Below are 15,440 nucleotides of genomic sequence, written 5' to 3'. Positions count from 1 at the left end.
ATAAGTAATAAACCTATACCCACAATCTCGCCTACACTTACTTACACGGTTTTTAAAAATTAAGCCAGTTTTTGGTTCCGTTCCTTCTGGATACATTGCGAGTATGGTAGTCTATGGCATGTTGTTAATATCCAGCAATATAGGTTACTGCTACAACGTTGAAGTATTTGGTCCCCGCTCCTAAAAAATTGTACGGAAATATGAGTAAATAATAATGGAAAGAAAAGTATTCATAAGTATCTTTGGTAAATAATAGTCGATTACTCGCACATTTAACAGTACGTGCACGCTGGTAAACGAAACGACGCCCATCGCGTTGGTAGTGGTGTCCGTGCGCGGGTAGCCAATACAGCGGTGCGATAGCGTTGGTAGTGGTAAGAGGCAGCGAAGTCGCAGGCCAGTCGGGACTCCCTCGCACGCGTATCCGATGAAAGAGGCTCGAACGCACGAGGCGAGTCAGTACATCGTCGACCGCGATCGAGCGAGGATCCGCTGCGCTTCCGTGATCCTCGTCTTCAGTCTTTGGATTCGAGCCAACGTTGTCGCTCGCGGTCAGTTCTTCGAGTGTCTCTGAGTATTTTGGATTACCAATCGCAAGGATCGAACGCAACCCGTATAGAGAAATAAATCGGACAGGAATCGCTCGCTCGTTTTGAACCTGTCCGCTGCACGTGTCTCGTGGGGTTCAACTTATGAAACCAGTGCGTGTGAAGTGATCAAGAACCGAAGACTGTGTTAAATCAGCATCGTGGTGCGCGATAGCGCGCTTTAATCGCCATCCAACATGACCCATCACGTAGTGGAATCCACCTCCGAACTGTCCGCCCTAATGAAAGGTGAATATTTGAACAAACATAAAAGAAATCGCGCGGTAACGAGACTTAGGGATTTCATCCATCGATCGCAGTTTGCTGGATGGAATCTCGACGATCTCGATCTCTAAACCTCGTGGCAGAGACGGGCTAAACTTTATCCGGCTAACGAAACTCTGTATGGCAAGATATTCGGATAAGATTCCTCTCGCGTAAAGTGAATCATAAGCGAGATTGTATAATTCAGATTGTAATCTTAGACGTACGACTCGTTCAACTTGTTTAAAAAATGATTGCAATAAATTGATAGCTCTTGTACTTATCGCTGTCGATGCGTTAAAGAATGCTTATGTATCGAGCCATACAGAGCAGCTCTGTTTATATTCCATTATTCGTAATTGTGATCTAGACGTTCGCCATCTCCGCCTCGTGGTTTGCGTCGATCCGATCCGATCGATTCCCAAAATCGTAATCGCTGGTGACTGCGCTTCGACAAAAATTGTACGAAAAGCTACACCGTTCAGCGGGCGGTCAAAAAACACGAGGATATGTCATTGGTTGCTAGAAGTCGTCCGGTGAGGAGTGTAAGCGTTAGCGCGATAGGATCGCTGTTCGCTCGATTGATAGTCTGTCTGGTGGGAGTTGCGAAGAACGATAATTATTGTTATGAACGGCGCCAGCCGTCCCCGAGCCGAGAGATCGACTGGTTCAGCAGCACGAAGGAACGAAGTCGTGCGGCTGCGAGACGGACGACCACGGAGTCTGCTAGAATGACAGAGAGAAAGAGAGAAATTGCGTGCGTGTGTGTGCATCGCTAGATATACATACGAGAAGCTGAGAGAGACCACAATCCGTAAGGAATGGTAAGTCGAGGGAGGAGAGAAGTGACGGCTGAGAAGGAGGATGCTAGAGAGAGACAGGGCGCGGCGGCGCCAGCGTGGGTTGCCGCACAGACGAGCCAGCAGGCGAACCGACTCGCACGGAACAAACGACCCCTTGACCAAACTCGAAACTCACCGTCTAATCGCCCGTCCACTGCGTTCCAAACTTTCTTTCACGCCGATCTCCCCTTTCACTGATATTTTTATCTTTAATCGCGATGATTGCATGGCTGCTCCAAAAATAGACGAACTCGCTCGTGAACGACTCTCTGCTATGCACTAAAACAGAACGGAAATGAAAAGATATGGAAAAGAATAAAAGAGTTGCATCAGGGTAAATAAAAGATTAAGATGGTACCTCGTGATCGGAATTATCGGTACGCTACATAGATTCGAGAGCAATGGATGCGGCGCTACCCGATCTTGCTCTCCAAACACATTTTTCGTATTTTTCACAAGACATGTACGTACTTTCTCGTATTCGATCGTATTCGACGATTGACGGAAAAACGCTTCGTGATATAATCGAACACCTTTGGCCTTCGAGTAGCCCCAATAGTGTGGAAACAATGACTAAGCGATTCGATTTCCGCGCGGCGAACATCCGATCGTCGTCGGTAACGGTATTGACACAACCAGGCTGCTCGATAAGAAAACTCGCGACCAAAAATGTTGAACTCCACGGTGGAGAAGGCATCAAGGTCCAACATTTTTTGATCTTTTGATAAGCAACTCCTGAAATTTAAATCAAAGCAGATATTAATATCGAGTACCTTAGAGCATCGAGAAATAACTAGAGGGGGGCAAATTTTGTTCAAAAAGGAGGACGAATCGATAAATAAAGGTTGATTGTTATAAGGGGGTGTTCGTTGTCCGAAGGGAAACCCTTGGAATCGGTCTTCGGAACTCCGGAATTAAGATGGTTCCAGGAATGCGATTACCAGTTAAACCAGATTTTACCTTCACTGTCTCTCGAACGTAATCGATACTCTATTGTGCGTGGCACAGGTACGCACAGGTAGGAAGACGACGAAAGGAATGGAGCGAGGAGGGCAGGGGGAAGGGACGAAGGGTGCTGCGGTAAGCGCCGAACCTTCCACCCACCTGTGCGCAAAGTCGCACCTGCTACCTGAACCGGACCTCTTCCGTTGGACCTGTAGTCTTTCGCGGCCAACCTTCGCAGCCACCTTCCTTTCCTTAATTTTTTCCCTCTCGCTGGGCACACCTTCTTCTCCCTTTCTCACTTCCTCAGCTATCCCTCTTCTTTTTGATATCGATGGTGCGGACCAACGATCGAGCAAGATTCTTATCTAAACATACATTGCAAACAATAAGTAGAATAACAAGTAATTACTTTGTTCAGTCACGTGTCAAAGCGAGACACTTCGCAGTAATTAAAAAAATTAATAGACCGGATAAACGTCGCGAATAGATTGCTATACGTGCTCGAAACGGCGTCTATCGCGAGATCGTCGGCAAAGGTCGATAGTCAAGGTCGAAGGAGGAGTCTCCTTATCGTAGCGAACGATTCGGCATCTTTTGCTGCGCCACCATGATTATCAGTACGCACGCACTCTCAGTTCATTCAGAAGCGGTTTCGCGCAAGGCGAATCGGTTCGCGTATCCGCGACTAGCCGATATCCCACTCGCGGTCACAGCTACGCTATCGATATTCTTGGAACGTTCGTCTGTCGTGTTCGCGTTTACGTTTGCGGGACAAATATTTGTACGACTCGCGTCGCGAGCATTCTTATTTCCAAGAGATAGAACGCTCGTCCGATGACCATCTCGTCAAGTCGCAGCACGGTGCAACTAAGATTGCCGATTGCATTAAGTCTGAAAAAAATAGTAAACGTCCGTTTTTTAAGTATTTCTACACGACTAAAAACGAGGGGAACCTGGACAGTGATGCGACTTATAGAATGAAACTACTTTTCACGCGAAATGAATAAGAATTAGTAATGATAAACGAAATAAAATTTGTCCATTTCTGGTTGGTGCGAATCGCCAGTCTAACGGAGCGAAGGCGTTCATCTGATCGACGGGTCGAGAAAAGCAGCGAAGTCGCGACGCTGTCGCAACCAATGATATCGATTTAAACTCGTGCGTGGACCATCTGGCCAGCGGCGTCTCCTCCTCCTCCTCGTATCCGTTCTCGTCTTTCGCCTCCGCCGCGCTTTTCACCGGGGCCGACTCTTCCTCCTCGGGGTCAAAGCGATACGACGCTCCGCTGCTCGTTTTCCTCTTCCGCGAGCGCGCGTGCAGCGGAACAAGGGAATAGAGCCGAGAATCGGAGATCGACTGCATTCCAAAGCGTTTCAAACTCCCGCAATTTTGATTACTCGCGTTTTCCTGGCTGATCTTTATTCGTACCTGCAAGGAAAGATGGGTGAGAATGAAAAAAAAAAAAGTTGCAAGTCACGCGTGACACACATGTGGCGTAATCATGCGTAATACGAACGATTGGTTACGGAATGATAATGTATCGAAGAAGAAGATACCTAATTTCCGTACTAAAATTGCCCAACTGTTACTTTTTAGCTACGATTGTTCTTTTTTGTATTGTACAAAATATTGTACCATATTGATCGTATTGTTTTATCTACTATCGTTAATAGATAAATAGAAATCAGGGGACACAAATAGAATTCTCACGAAACACTTGAATGCACGATAATCTTTTTAGAGTACCAATCGTTAAATTTACGATCCGCGATTTATCATTTGTAAAACTAGATCGCCAGAAAGATAAGATCACTCGAGTAAAAAAGAACGAACAGTCCCGGATTAAGAGGAATACGGTGTTGCAACGGAGTAGAATGTGCGTTACAGCGGTGAGTAATTTTGCCTATAGCGCCTGAGCGTAACGTCTGACCCCATACGCCTCCGCGGGTCTTTTTCTACTTGCAGTACTATGCATACTAAGTGCTCGAAAGATTTAAATAATTTAGAAAAATCAGTAGGATTAGTAGTCGATCATACATTTACTATTAGTTTCTGAACTACTTTAATCTAGAAGATATTTGAAAGATGCAGCTACGCCTTAGAAAAGATAGCGGACTATTTATTGTTTATTTCTTTACACAAAAGCGATAACTTGTCAGAAGTTACGCCTTCGTATCGCATACTTCCGGTTACTAGACTTCCCAGGAGTACCGCAGCGATCGATACGCCGTGCCTCTTGGCGCCGATGTTTCTTTTGATTCCGAGATAGAAAGAGGCAGAGGGAGAGAGATCGGCATCCGCTGTATGCGTCTACGCGTCTCCGAATGCGACTCGTTGGTCCTCCTCCCCTTTTTCTCGTTCCCGCGCCGGTCGACGTCGTTTATTTATAATCACCGCGAAAGTTGGCCGCGGTTCCTTCTCCTTCTTATTTCGAGACTGTTGAATCCACAAATGCTACATTCGACTATTTCTGGAGCGTAAGGACGCTCGACGAGGGAAGTGAACGGTGTTGACAGTTTCCGTGGACCGACTACGTCGTCTATGAGCAGATACGAGCAAAATTCTTGTCTTTATAAGATTTTCGAATAATAAATAAAAGATAAACCACATCCGTTGCGTTATTCGTTCGATAACGGTTCTCAACGTCAGCACGTGCTCCTGTCGTCATCCACCTCGTGTCTTCATTTTTCCCCATCGATGCTGATGTAACTCCCGTGTTCCAACTCATTGGTTATCCGAATCTGCTACAAAAATATTGGTATATACAATCCATCCCGTGTATCTTCGCGAAACAATTTTTCGACAATGGCGACAAAAGAAGGGCATCTCTTTCGCGGACGCTTTCTCGAACTTATCGCGGGGCCAAACTTTCGCTCGTTAGTCTACCAGTTGTCCCAAGAAGTCGATGACTCAATATCAGTGGTACCGCCTTTCATAATTATCTCACGATTCACCTCCGAGATTAGCCAGATCTGATCTCTTATTCAAACCTACAATCTAAAGCGCCGAGCTAGCTCATGCTGACCCTATTAACCCTTAGACAACCGCGCGGTGTCCATCGGGAACCTCAACCTTGTTATTTCGTTTATAACTCATCAACTTAATTGGATTAAAGCGTACCACTTTAAGTGGCCCACTTCTTTAAACTCCTCGAAAAAAAAGGAAACGCAATTGCTTAAAAGAGTGTCGTAGATCCAGGTTCTTTGTGCTTATCAATTTTGTTCCGTCTCTAAATGAAATAAATAAACAAGCTGTGGACTTGGGATTACGCGAAGACCAGGTAGAAACGAAGGATGCGGGTCGAAACGAAGGAATGCAACCGCGAACGTATGGCGTCTGTCACGGGTGTCTGTTGGTTCGTTTCCGACGAAACGATCGAAGATATCCAGCCGCATGGCGGTAGGATGCGCGCCTTCGCGCGAGTTTACACAGATGTTCACGGTTATTTCGGTTTGTTTGAACAATTGCCGAACGGGACGACAAAGGTGGCAGCGAGAGATATTCGCGAGCGTAATCCAGAAACACACACGTGTCCTTTCCATCCGCGTCAGCCGGATCCCATTGAAATAGACCGGTTTTCTCCCACGATTTAACCACGATTTAACATTTCGCGCTCTAATCATGGGGCAAATCTCGATCACAGTTTTTGGAGAATCCTAGACTTGGAGAGATTCAATGTCTGTCTTGGAACATTTTATAACTTCAGTTGTACTATTTCGTTGTGATAGGTGTTCAAAATATCGCCAAAAAAGTAAGTCAACGTTGCCTTTTCGGGACCTCGTCGCGAATCGATTTACTTTGAAAACAGCGCGATACCGAGGACTGCGTCAAGAGATAACGATTAACACACCTGGTGACAACGTAAGCCGCGTCTAAAGAGCGCTTATCACCGCCTTGATAAGCATTCTATGCTTTCGATATCGAGCATCTGCTTTCTCGTCGGTGGGAAAAGAGACGGGTGCGCGTGTACCTGTAATCCAGGGATGGGCAAAATTCTTATCTGAATCAACATTTGAAATCACTTCGTCCGAAATAAATGTAATTATCGGACTTTCACCGAGAGCTATATTTGTCCCGCGTAACAAGTTTATCTGTTCAATTATGAAATAGCATCTTTTAGATTATGTGTAGAAATTAATTTTGTGCCTTTCTATGGTAAACCTACCATTTATTTAAAAATGGCAGACTAACATTTCTGTTTTGACTACACTTATTGTAAATATTGGTATAAAGGCACCGAATTAAGTTTACACCTTAGAACGTAAAGCAGTTCCCTCGTGCCCCTCGATCAAGGGGCAACAACGACGACGACGACAAACAGTCGAGGATCGAATCGTCGGCGTCGACGAGATATCGCGGCACTTCGAGGTCGAGAGTCACGTTGGCATCGATGCAGCCAGCAGGGAGGAGAACGGATTTCAGCCGTAGAATCGTAGACGCATGCCGTCTCCGCGTCCGTCCGTCTCCGCAAAAGGCAACAAAACGAGAACACCGACGCCGGGAGCAGCGGTTGGCGCCAGCGCCATGTGGTCTTCGTTCCCCTCCGCGCTTCGTTCTCCTATCGTTTAAATGGACGGGGACGAATCGAGATAGCCCGTCGCTACTTACACTTCCAAGACAACGCACGCTGCGCGATGCGACGCGACGACTGACTACAGGTCAACGGATAAACGTTCCTCTCCTCTCTCTTCGATCGCGATCGAGGAACTGGAACGCGACGGGTGCGTCGCGTGCTGGCCACTCCAATAAGAACTCATCTGTCGATACCTAAGAGAACAAAAACAAATTAATATAATTGGAAACAATGATTGAGGTGTAAACTAAATTCGATTAGAACCTTAATGATAGAACTGTTACAATTGTGGGTCAATTCATATTGTGTGAACCGTAGTAAGTAATACAACAAGGGTTTACCAAAGAAAGAAAGGAGCTTTCTATAACAAAATTCTATCCAAAATGAAACGTCACAGGCTCGCGCGTCGACCCATTAAGTTATCGACCCTAACTACGATTAATGGGGTCCACTCTATAGGTGGTGAGATTAAAAAACCGATGGATAGACTTTCGTAACATTGATTCTAGTCGACGTGAGCGAACGAAAGAGATTGCGCGTTAAGCAACAAATAACAAACGCGAGCAATCCGATGAGGAGAGCGAAACCGATAACGTGGATAAAAGGTAGGGAGGGAGATAGAACGAGGGACACGGAAAGAGAAGAGGGTTACGCGTATTATAATCTCGGGCCAGACCTGTGCGCCAGATGGTACCAGTCGGATGACGCACCGAACCTGAAAACATCCTGTCTCCTCGGCGATACGAGGCGAGACGAAGCGAAACGAAATCATCTCGACCACGGAATCACATCAAAAATAGCACCGTCGCGTACACTGTTCCTACTACTCGTGATACGTCTGGCTTCCTCGCCGCTTAATAGTCAGGAAACGACAGGTGTTTTTGTTTTTCACCTAGAAGCATACAAAGTTTGACGTTAGATCTTTGATACATTATCTATATTTTCACCTTTGGTCGGGTTCATGGTTGTATCGGTTATTTCAGAAACACCACCCTTGTAAGTCCTGGTACCTCACCCTAAATAGCGATGCGTATTTCTAGCACTCACGCACGATTGTTTTTGTTTCCGTTTCAGCCGGTGTCATGGCTGGATCCGACAGGGATGCAGGCTTCTGCAGCGGAGGCGACGAGGACGACATGTCTGGCCTGCACTCGCCGAGCGCCTCGGAGGACAGCGTGGAAGTGCAAGTGATGCCGATATCCTTGAGAAACAAGAGGAAACTGGCCGAGCCAAGGAAGATTCAGGAACCAAACACAGCCCCCCTGAAAAAGAGAAGATTTGAGCAAATCGAGGAGACGGTCGTGGCAGACGAAGAGGTACCCAGAACGGCGCGATCGCCCAGTCCGTTTCGACCGTGGAGCAGTTCAAGAAAGAGCGTCGATTCAAAAGTCTCGTCATCGATTCGAACGGAACAAGCTACAGTTGTGCAGTCGGATACCTTGCCATCGAAAACCCTATCCTCTATAGAGTCCACTGTCTCGAGTCGCGTTCGCGACAACGGCCACGAGGACGATCGCAACCGTCTGATCATCGTCAATGACACTCAGAGGAAACTCGAGGAAAGCTTCGAATCTCGAAGCGAGTCACAACGTCGAGACGATCTGCCATCTAGACTGCGACAGTCCACGCAAAATCGTCTACCTCGAACCGAAAGGCGGGAACCCTCCCGTCAGAACTTCGACTCAACGATGGTCGCCAGCTTGACTTCGGCGCCCGTACCATCCGTAACGTCGACATCGACGCCTCGATTACAGGAAGAACCCTTGGCACTCGTCCTGAGGGGAGAAATAGGCACTAGGGTACCCTCCCATCCAGCGGTAAACGGCAGCTACGAGAGAACGTGCTCGTACTCCGTGGAGCACGCCTCATCGTCGTCCTCTTCCTCGTCCTCCTCTTCCTCGACGTCGTCTTCGTCGTCCTCCTTGCTACTCAACCGTCAAGAAAATCATCGATCGGGCACGAATGGTTGCAGTTCCTCTCAGACGATGATGACAACATCAACAACGGCGGGCCCTCAAACTGGCCATCCGAGGCAACAACATACGGCTGCGGGTCAGCAAAGAAACTACAAGAACATGACTCGCGAGAGGAGAATAGAGGCGAACGCCAGAGAAAGAACGAGGGTGCACACGATAAGCGCCGCGTTCGACACCCTTAGGCGTGCCATTCCCGCCTACTCTCACAATCAAAAGCTCTCGAAACTGTCCGTGCTGAGGATCGCCTGCAGTTACATCATGACGCTGGGCAAGATAGTCAACACTCCCGAAGGAGAGGCAACGAACAGCGCGCCGTTGGGGGCATGCGTGGATCTCGTATCGAGAACAATTCAAACGGAGGGCAAGCTTCGAAAGAGGAAGGAAGACTGAAACCATCCGCCCACGCGGTCGGGAGATAATCGCCCGACAACTGCAACGTACAAATTAACGCGCACCGCCGACGCTGTCGCGGGCAGTATCCTCTAAAGGCCCGTGTTCACGTGACATTAAAGCCATGGGTTAGGCAATTCGAAGTCACGACAGTACGACTGTATATTTTGTCGTCGTTTCGAGGCTGGTCCCTATCGCAGCATTCGTCCTTAGAGTTGTGCTGAAATACAAATAAATTGGGAAATATAATTGGGTTACATTGTAATTCGCGTTACTTAAGTAATGGGGTTACTTTGGAAATGTCAGGAAACGTTTTGAACGTCCCGTGAACACGCAACTTAATTCACCGGTCCTCGACAACCGATTCGATAGTTTATCCTCGAATTCCTACGAGTTCCAAACTCGATCCGCTCTACTCCGTAATAACCAGCGCTTCTGCGATTAATAACAGTACTGTATCAAGTCCCGCGCTCACGTTCCAGACTGTGTAAGTTTTCCAGGAGAAATCAGTTTCGACGCAGCTACTATGTACGAAAGCTATAGGAAGAAAACAGGAAACATTAAAAATACTTATTTTCATATCGGTGTAAGCGATCGTTTCCTCGGTTCGGGAAATTTTTCTTTTGCAGATTTCGCATATGTATATATAAATCAATATTTTTAAAAACTTGACTTACACAACCACGGCCATTCAACTAAAATACGAACCCTGTTTTCTGTCGGTAGTCGTATCGTTCAGCAAATCGAGGATTGTAGAGCTCGCGAACGTTACAAATGAATGTATGTATGCATGTGTGTTATGTATGCAAGCGTGTATGTACGAATCGGACTGCTTCGATTCGCGCATCTATTGTTCACGATGCGCGGCCAAGTGTATCCTTCTACGCTGTAAAACGATTTTGAAGCCATACGCGCCCATTTCCATCAAAGTTCGATGAAATAAAACGAGATGAAGAACGTAAAGATGTTGTAGGTGTGTTACTGATAACGATAAACCTTCCCCACGTCCACGTTAAAACTGCATGATTCTATCCTAATCCATCTGTCGGCAGTTACAACCGGTTGCCGCTAGATTCGTCGAGTACAACCTCAACCTGCGCAAAATCACTCTCGTTATCAGTACCGCGACAGAGAAACGCCTAATACACACCTCGTAAGACAGAAATACATAGATCCTTGGATATGATATTTTTAATTAACCATCATTAAATTGAACCGATACCCAATCTTTCTTCTTGCCACTAGGCTGTGGAGCAGGTGTCTTCGCCTTCGAGTCGCGTTAATGATAGCCGTGAGCTTCGAATGTGGAAATAAGAAGATAAAAAAAAAATGATTCGTGAAAGTAACGATTTTGTTTCCTTCCTTCCGGGCTTAAACCATTGCCGTCATTCCTACCAGTTTGCTCGCTCGTCCACCGTCCGTCCCGAGAGTATTCGTGCAGCAGGTGGCAATGACGTCGACTCGCGACGAGCTACCTTCTCGAAAACCGGCCTCGGATGCTTGGCCATCGGTTTGGTCAGCTTCGCCATGTTTCTCCGCGTCTCGTTAAATTTCATCGCGTCTCGCGACGATGTTTGATTCTCCTGAAATTAATCACTTTAATTTAGAAACAGTAGCGCAATGGATATTTCTTATAATTCACATTAGTGTCTAGCAAAGACATGATATACAAAAATAAAGTTCCTTTACACTCTATCTGTGTTGTTACTTTTGGAAAATCGAAAATTGCGTGAAAGATTGCCGAGGAAGTCAATTAAAAAACGAACGCATCCCTATTGGCAGCCCACCTCGTCCGTAGCGGAGCGTCACACGGACGCTGCATGCACTCGATCGACTATGCGCCGTGCAAGGGCATCCCTAACATGGGCATCGTGTAGCGCCGCGCCAGGAGAGAGAGAACTCGAGTGCGTAAAAACACATCAGCCCTTCTATGCCCGGTGGTCTCGTTTTTGCTCTTGGCTTTCGCGATTGTCGTTTTACTTGCCTCGTTCAATTCGTTTCCTCTTCCTGTCAACACTCGTATCGCACTCGTGCCGTTTCACGCTCGCGCAAATAACAGAGACGGAGAGACCATTTTTCACTGAAATCAGACCTTGATTCATTGTTAGGTAACGAGACATTCGGAGGTCGGTTAAGAGATGTATATCTAGGTATTGGGGGCGAATCGAGTACTAACGGCGAAAATGTCCCACTGTTACAAAGAGAAAACCGCGGTATAAGATGCAGTGCCGTTCGAGGCGCGATCGAATCAGAAACGGAACGCGATGGACGCCTGCGGTGCATACTCGTCGCCATTCACACTGCATCGAACAGAACCGACACGGCGAGAAATTGTACGCGTACACCTGCTGTGGGAACGCAGGTGCGTTTACCCGTTTTCATGAGCATCGCTTAATTTTCGGTGGTTACACGCCGGGAATAATAACCGGCTCCTTGCTTGGAACGCGCGCGGCTCCCCCGACTCCTGCACAAAGAGAACGCGACAAAATTACCGTGCTCGTTGGTATTCGCAACGATATCGATGTCGACATCGGCATCGACGAGAAGATCTTACCGTTTGACAACGACTAATTCCATGCTTTGACTCTTCCCCAAGAGGCTCTCTTTGTCAGGCCCCTATCAGGATTGGTAAGACGGACCATTCGACTTGGGGCACACAAAGAAGATTCTTAAGGTAATCACGTCGTAATTTGATAATACTAATCATTTTCATACAAAGGGCAATTTTACTACGTTTCGGGAAAGTCATTAGCGACTGAATAGTATCCAATTCCGAAATAAAAAATAAAGATCAGCCCGAGGTTTACCGATGACAAATATCGAAGCCCGAAGGGGAGAGAGATGCACGGAAATACCGTGTCTCGAGTTACGAATCGCGAATCAGGCGTAGCATAGGGAGACGAAAACAGTCGCGGAATTTAGGTAGAGCCGGTGACCATAAAGCAAGATTAACGAGGCGAAATACTGTCTGGTGGGAGGTTGCCAGAGTGTTGGCGCCAGCTGACCGTCGCCGGTCGCCGGCCGCTACGTCGAACGACCTACGCGAATGCGTGCGTACACGCTTGCTTCTACTCCCGGACCTTGTTCGCAGTCTCCTGGTAAGCGTGATTCGCGGTACACAGCCGAGCGCAAAACAATCTCCTCTGAGACCATGCTCGCTCGTCTCATCGCGATTCAATTCCGTTCCCTTGCCCTCTCCGTTCTCCCTCCATGATTCTTCCGGCCGTGGACGCATGGTTTTCGTCGCGGGATGGAACACGTGGCCCTCGACGGAATCGTTACCGTTTATGGACCACGAGAACAGGAATCCTCCTCCGGTGTGCTCGTCGAAATACTCAATTTTCCACGAAAATTACTTAACGCATTGCCGACAGATCGGGAAGATCTTCCCCTTCGCGATATTGCGTTCACATAAAAAATGATAGCGATGTGTAATTTACCTGAGGTATTCAAAGTTGCGTTGGGTAGACTTAAACAAATGTTTCTAACTGACTTAATACTCGCGAATCTTGCAAAAAGCGATCATTCGATTTCCCATCTACACCAACCAGGCATCGCGCCAATCACTCTACTTTATTTTCCACTTCCCTTTTTCTCTGCCATGTGGCTCGCTGTTGCTCGTTAATTGCTCGGTTGACTTGCTGTCTGGCCGACTGGATTGTCGGTTGGGCGATTCGCTGGCTCGCTGCCTGTTCTACTATGTAGTCGTGTTACGTATCCATCTCCCTGGTATCAAGTACGACGTCGACGCCGTGTTACTCGAAGGAAGAGCAAATTGTCTGCTGATTCCTCGCTAAAGGAGACAAAAGAGAAAAAGAGGTGCAGCGTACGCAAATTGTACACGCATATGACTCTAAATAGCAAGAATTATTGCAAATGCAGTCGAAACGCGATGTCGAGTAGTACTCGATATAGGAACGCGAAGGGGTTAACCCATTCACTGCCAAGCAAATTTAAAGCGTTATGCCCTGAGTGCCAAGATTCAATACAGATGTACATTCTACGCTGTTATGTTGACAATAAGAAATGATATTAAATTTATATAATTTATATATATATATTCTTTGACTAATTGCAATCGGATAGGTAAAAATCCGTTGACTGAACTTCAAAAGAGAAATTCTTTCCCGCTGCCAACTACAATTGCATCGCGATAGTGTTTTGGTACGGTCGAACAGAATCGCTAATACGTTCTATCTCGATTTGTGTATGCGTGTACGTTGCAGCTATCCTAACGAACGCGAACACGAATGGCAAATGGCGGGTGACAAGGTATCGGTACCTGCGCTTAATTAACGCAGCATCGAGTCTCTACCGGTGTGGCACCGGAGAAACCACCAGGACGCTAGGCTCGATCTCACGTTTACACTGTAAACTTTACAGCGATATCCTCAAATGCTCCTAATCTCCTGGAATAGTAATGCGAAAGTACTTTACTAATCATAACAACAACAAAAAAGTGTAATATTTGTAAAACTCACAAATACCCCATGTCTTGGCTATTTTCAATAACCGTTTACCGTTCCAAATAGATTTTCTCTGTTACGATAAACGTTTCATCCGTGCCAACCTAATAGGGAGCAGGGAGAAATTTAATAAAGGGAAGCGTAGAAGAAACGGAAGATGAACTACAAGGAAGAATGAGCAAAGAGAACGATACCGTTCTCTTGCGAGAATCGGCCGCAACTCCCTCGCTATCTGTCTTTCTATCTCTCCCCCGTAGGCACGCAGTGCGTACGTGTTCCGTCCAAGTATGTGCTCCTCGTGTAGTCGGTGCGAGAGCGATTCTGTATATAGGATGCGACAGTGTGGCGCCAAGCTCTCGCATACAAGCCAGTTTCCACCGCTCTTTCGCGACGGTGCTCGCAGACCAGTGTACAGGGTGTTCGAGAAACAACAGCAGAGCAATCTTATAGCGGCGTTACTCTTGTCGGAACCTTTGATCTTCGTATCCTCGTATTTTCAGACATCAATACCGTCCTGCGTAAGGTGTATTAACGTTAAGGGTGGAACCGGGTTCAGGACGCTAAAAAGGAGGTATTTTTTTTACGAATTTTAAAAAAAAAATGTATTAACGAATCTTTATGAAACTTACAGGGCCTTCTATTAGATATTTGGTGATAACAAATAATTCTGTTCAATAAAAACTTGTACGTGGAAAACCATGTACATGGACACGTTTGTCGACCTCTCGTCGCCGAAGTTACAAAGTTGCGAGGATCGTAGAGCCTTCAATTTTTGCTTTAAACAAAACAACTAAAGATTTTTCTAAATAGAGTCCTACTGTTTCTAAACACGATACCGTCTAATTTCGTCTTCAGCTTCATGTTGACGCTCCAGATTCCAATGTCATTGCCTCCGATATCAAATGCTGACAGTGACAAACTTCTTCGAATTGGGACCTGAAAAACACAGTAGTTTTGTGTCCATAAGAGTGGAGACTCTTGGAGACCCTCTGCAGAGTCTTAATTGTAAAAGTACTTTGTGAAACCATCAACAAACCTAATCATTTGACAGCGTTTACGGCAAAAACGGATACAACCACCAGAGTATGTTTTTTCGCGAACCACGTGACACGCGATCCGTTCCTTCTGACTCTTTCACGCCCTCTTCTTGTACGCGACAATTTGAACGGTGAGAATGGTAATCGTTATCGGCATTGTTTGAAGGGTTTGCTGTCGTTGCGATATACTGTCGGTAATAAGTTGGAGATGACGCTATTTTTTTAACACTTTTAAATATAATAAATTAGCGATAAATGTTGAAAACAACACCTTCGTATAATAGACACTAAATCTATTCGATCGTATCACTTGAATTTTTTATGAACGAAAAGATATGAAGTAGTATTAAATTAAAAATT

At 46.3% G+C, this 15,440-nt stretch overlaps 1 protein-coding gene and 3 long non-coding RNA genes across 5 annotated transcripts; 1 reads left to right on the top strand and 3 right to left on the bottom strand.

Moving 5' to 3' along the window:
* Positions 1-47: 47 nt before the first annotated feature.
* On the bottom strand, positions 48-3,018 carry LOC128881028 (uncharacterized). Its single transcript, XR_008457969.1, has 5 exons — positions 2,798-3,018; positions 2,052-2,428; positions 1,830-1,972; positions 271-826; positions 48-180 (listed from the first exon to the last, which is right to left on the bottom strand). It is a non-coding gene; the product is annotated as an uncharacterized LOC128881028 (long non-coding RNA).
* LOC128881020 (uncharacterized protein DDB_G0271670-like) lies at positions 694-11,279 on the top strand. The gene is made up of 2 exons (XM_054131666.1): positions 694-836; positions 8,286-11,279. Exons 1-2 carry the CDS (start codon positions 785-787, stop codon positions 9,575-9,577), a joined length of 1,344 nt encoding a protein of 447 aa, XP_053987641.1. The 5' UTR covers positions 694-784; the 3' UTR covers positions 9,578-11,279.
* Positions 4,094-8,394, bottom strand: LOC128881027 (uncharacterized). Of its 2 annotated transcripts, XR_008457968.1 has the most exons (4): positions 8,259-8,394; positions 7,888-8,103; positions 7,247-7,405; positions 4,094-5,379 (listed from the first exon to the last, which is right to left on the bottom strand). It is a non-coding gene; the product is annotated as an uncharacterized LOC128881027 (long non-coding RNA). The 2 variants fall into 2 exon arrangements; XR_008457967.1 differs by lacking the exon at positions 4,094-5,379 and having other exon boundaries at positions 6,643-7,405.
* LOC128881025 (uncharacterized) lies at positions 11,032-15,346 on the bottom strand. The gene is made up of 6 exons (XR_008457965.1): positions 15,080-15,346; positions 14,673-14,979; positions 14,059-14,603; positions 13,860-13,986; positions 11,365-13,370; positions 11,032-11,160 (listed from the first exon to the last, which is right to left on the bottom strand). It is a non-coding gene; the product is annotated as an uncharacterized LOC128881025 (long non-coding RNA).
* Positions 15,347-15,440: the final 94 nt, after the last annotated feature.

This window comes from Hylaeus volcanicus, chromosome 8 (assembly GCF_026283585.1).
Source record: "Hylaeus volcanicus isolate JK05 chromosome 8, UHH_iyHylVolc1.0_haploid, whole genome shotgun sequence".
NCBI classification, from domain to species: Eukaryota; Metazoa; Arthropoda; class Insecta; order Hymenoptera; family Colletidae; genus Hylaeus; species Hylaeus volcanicus.
Note: the sequence above shows the minus strand (reverse complement) of the source record. Positions and strands in the feature narration are given on the sequence as shown.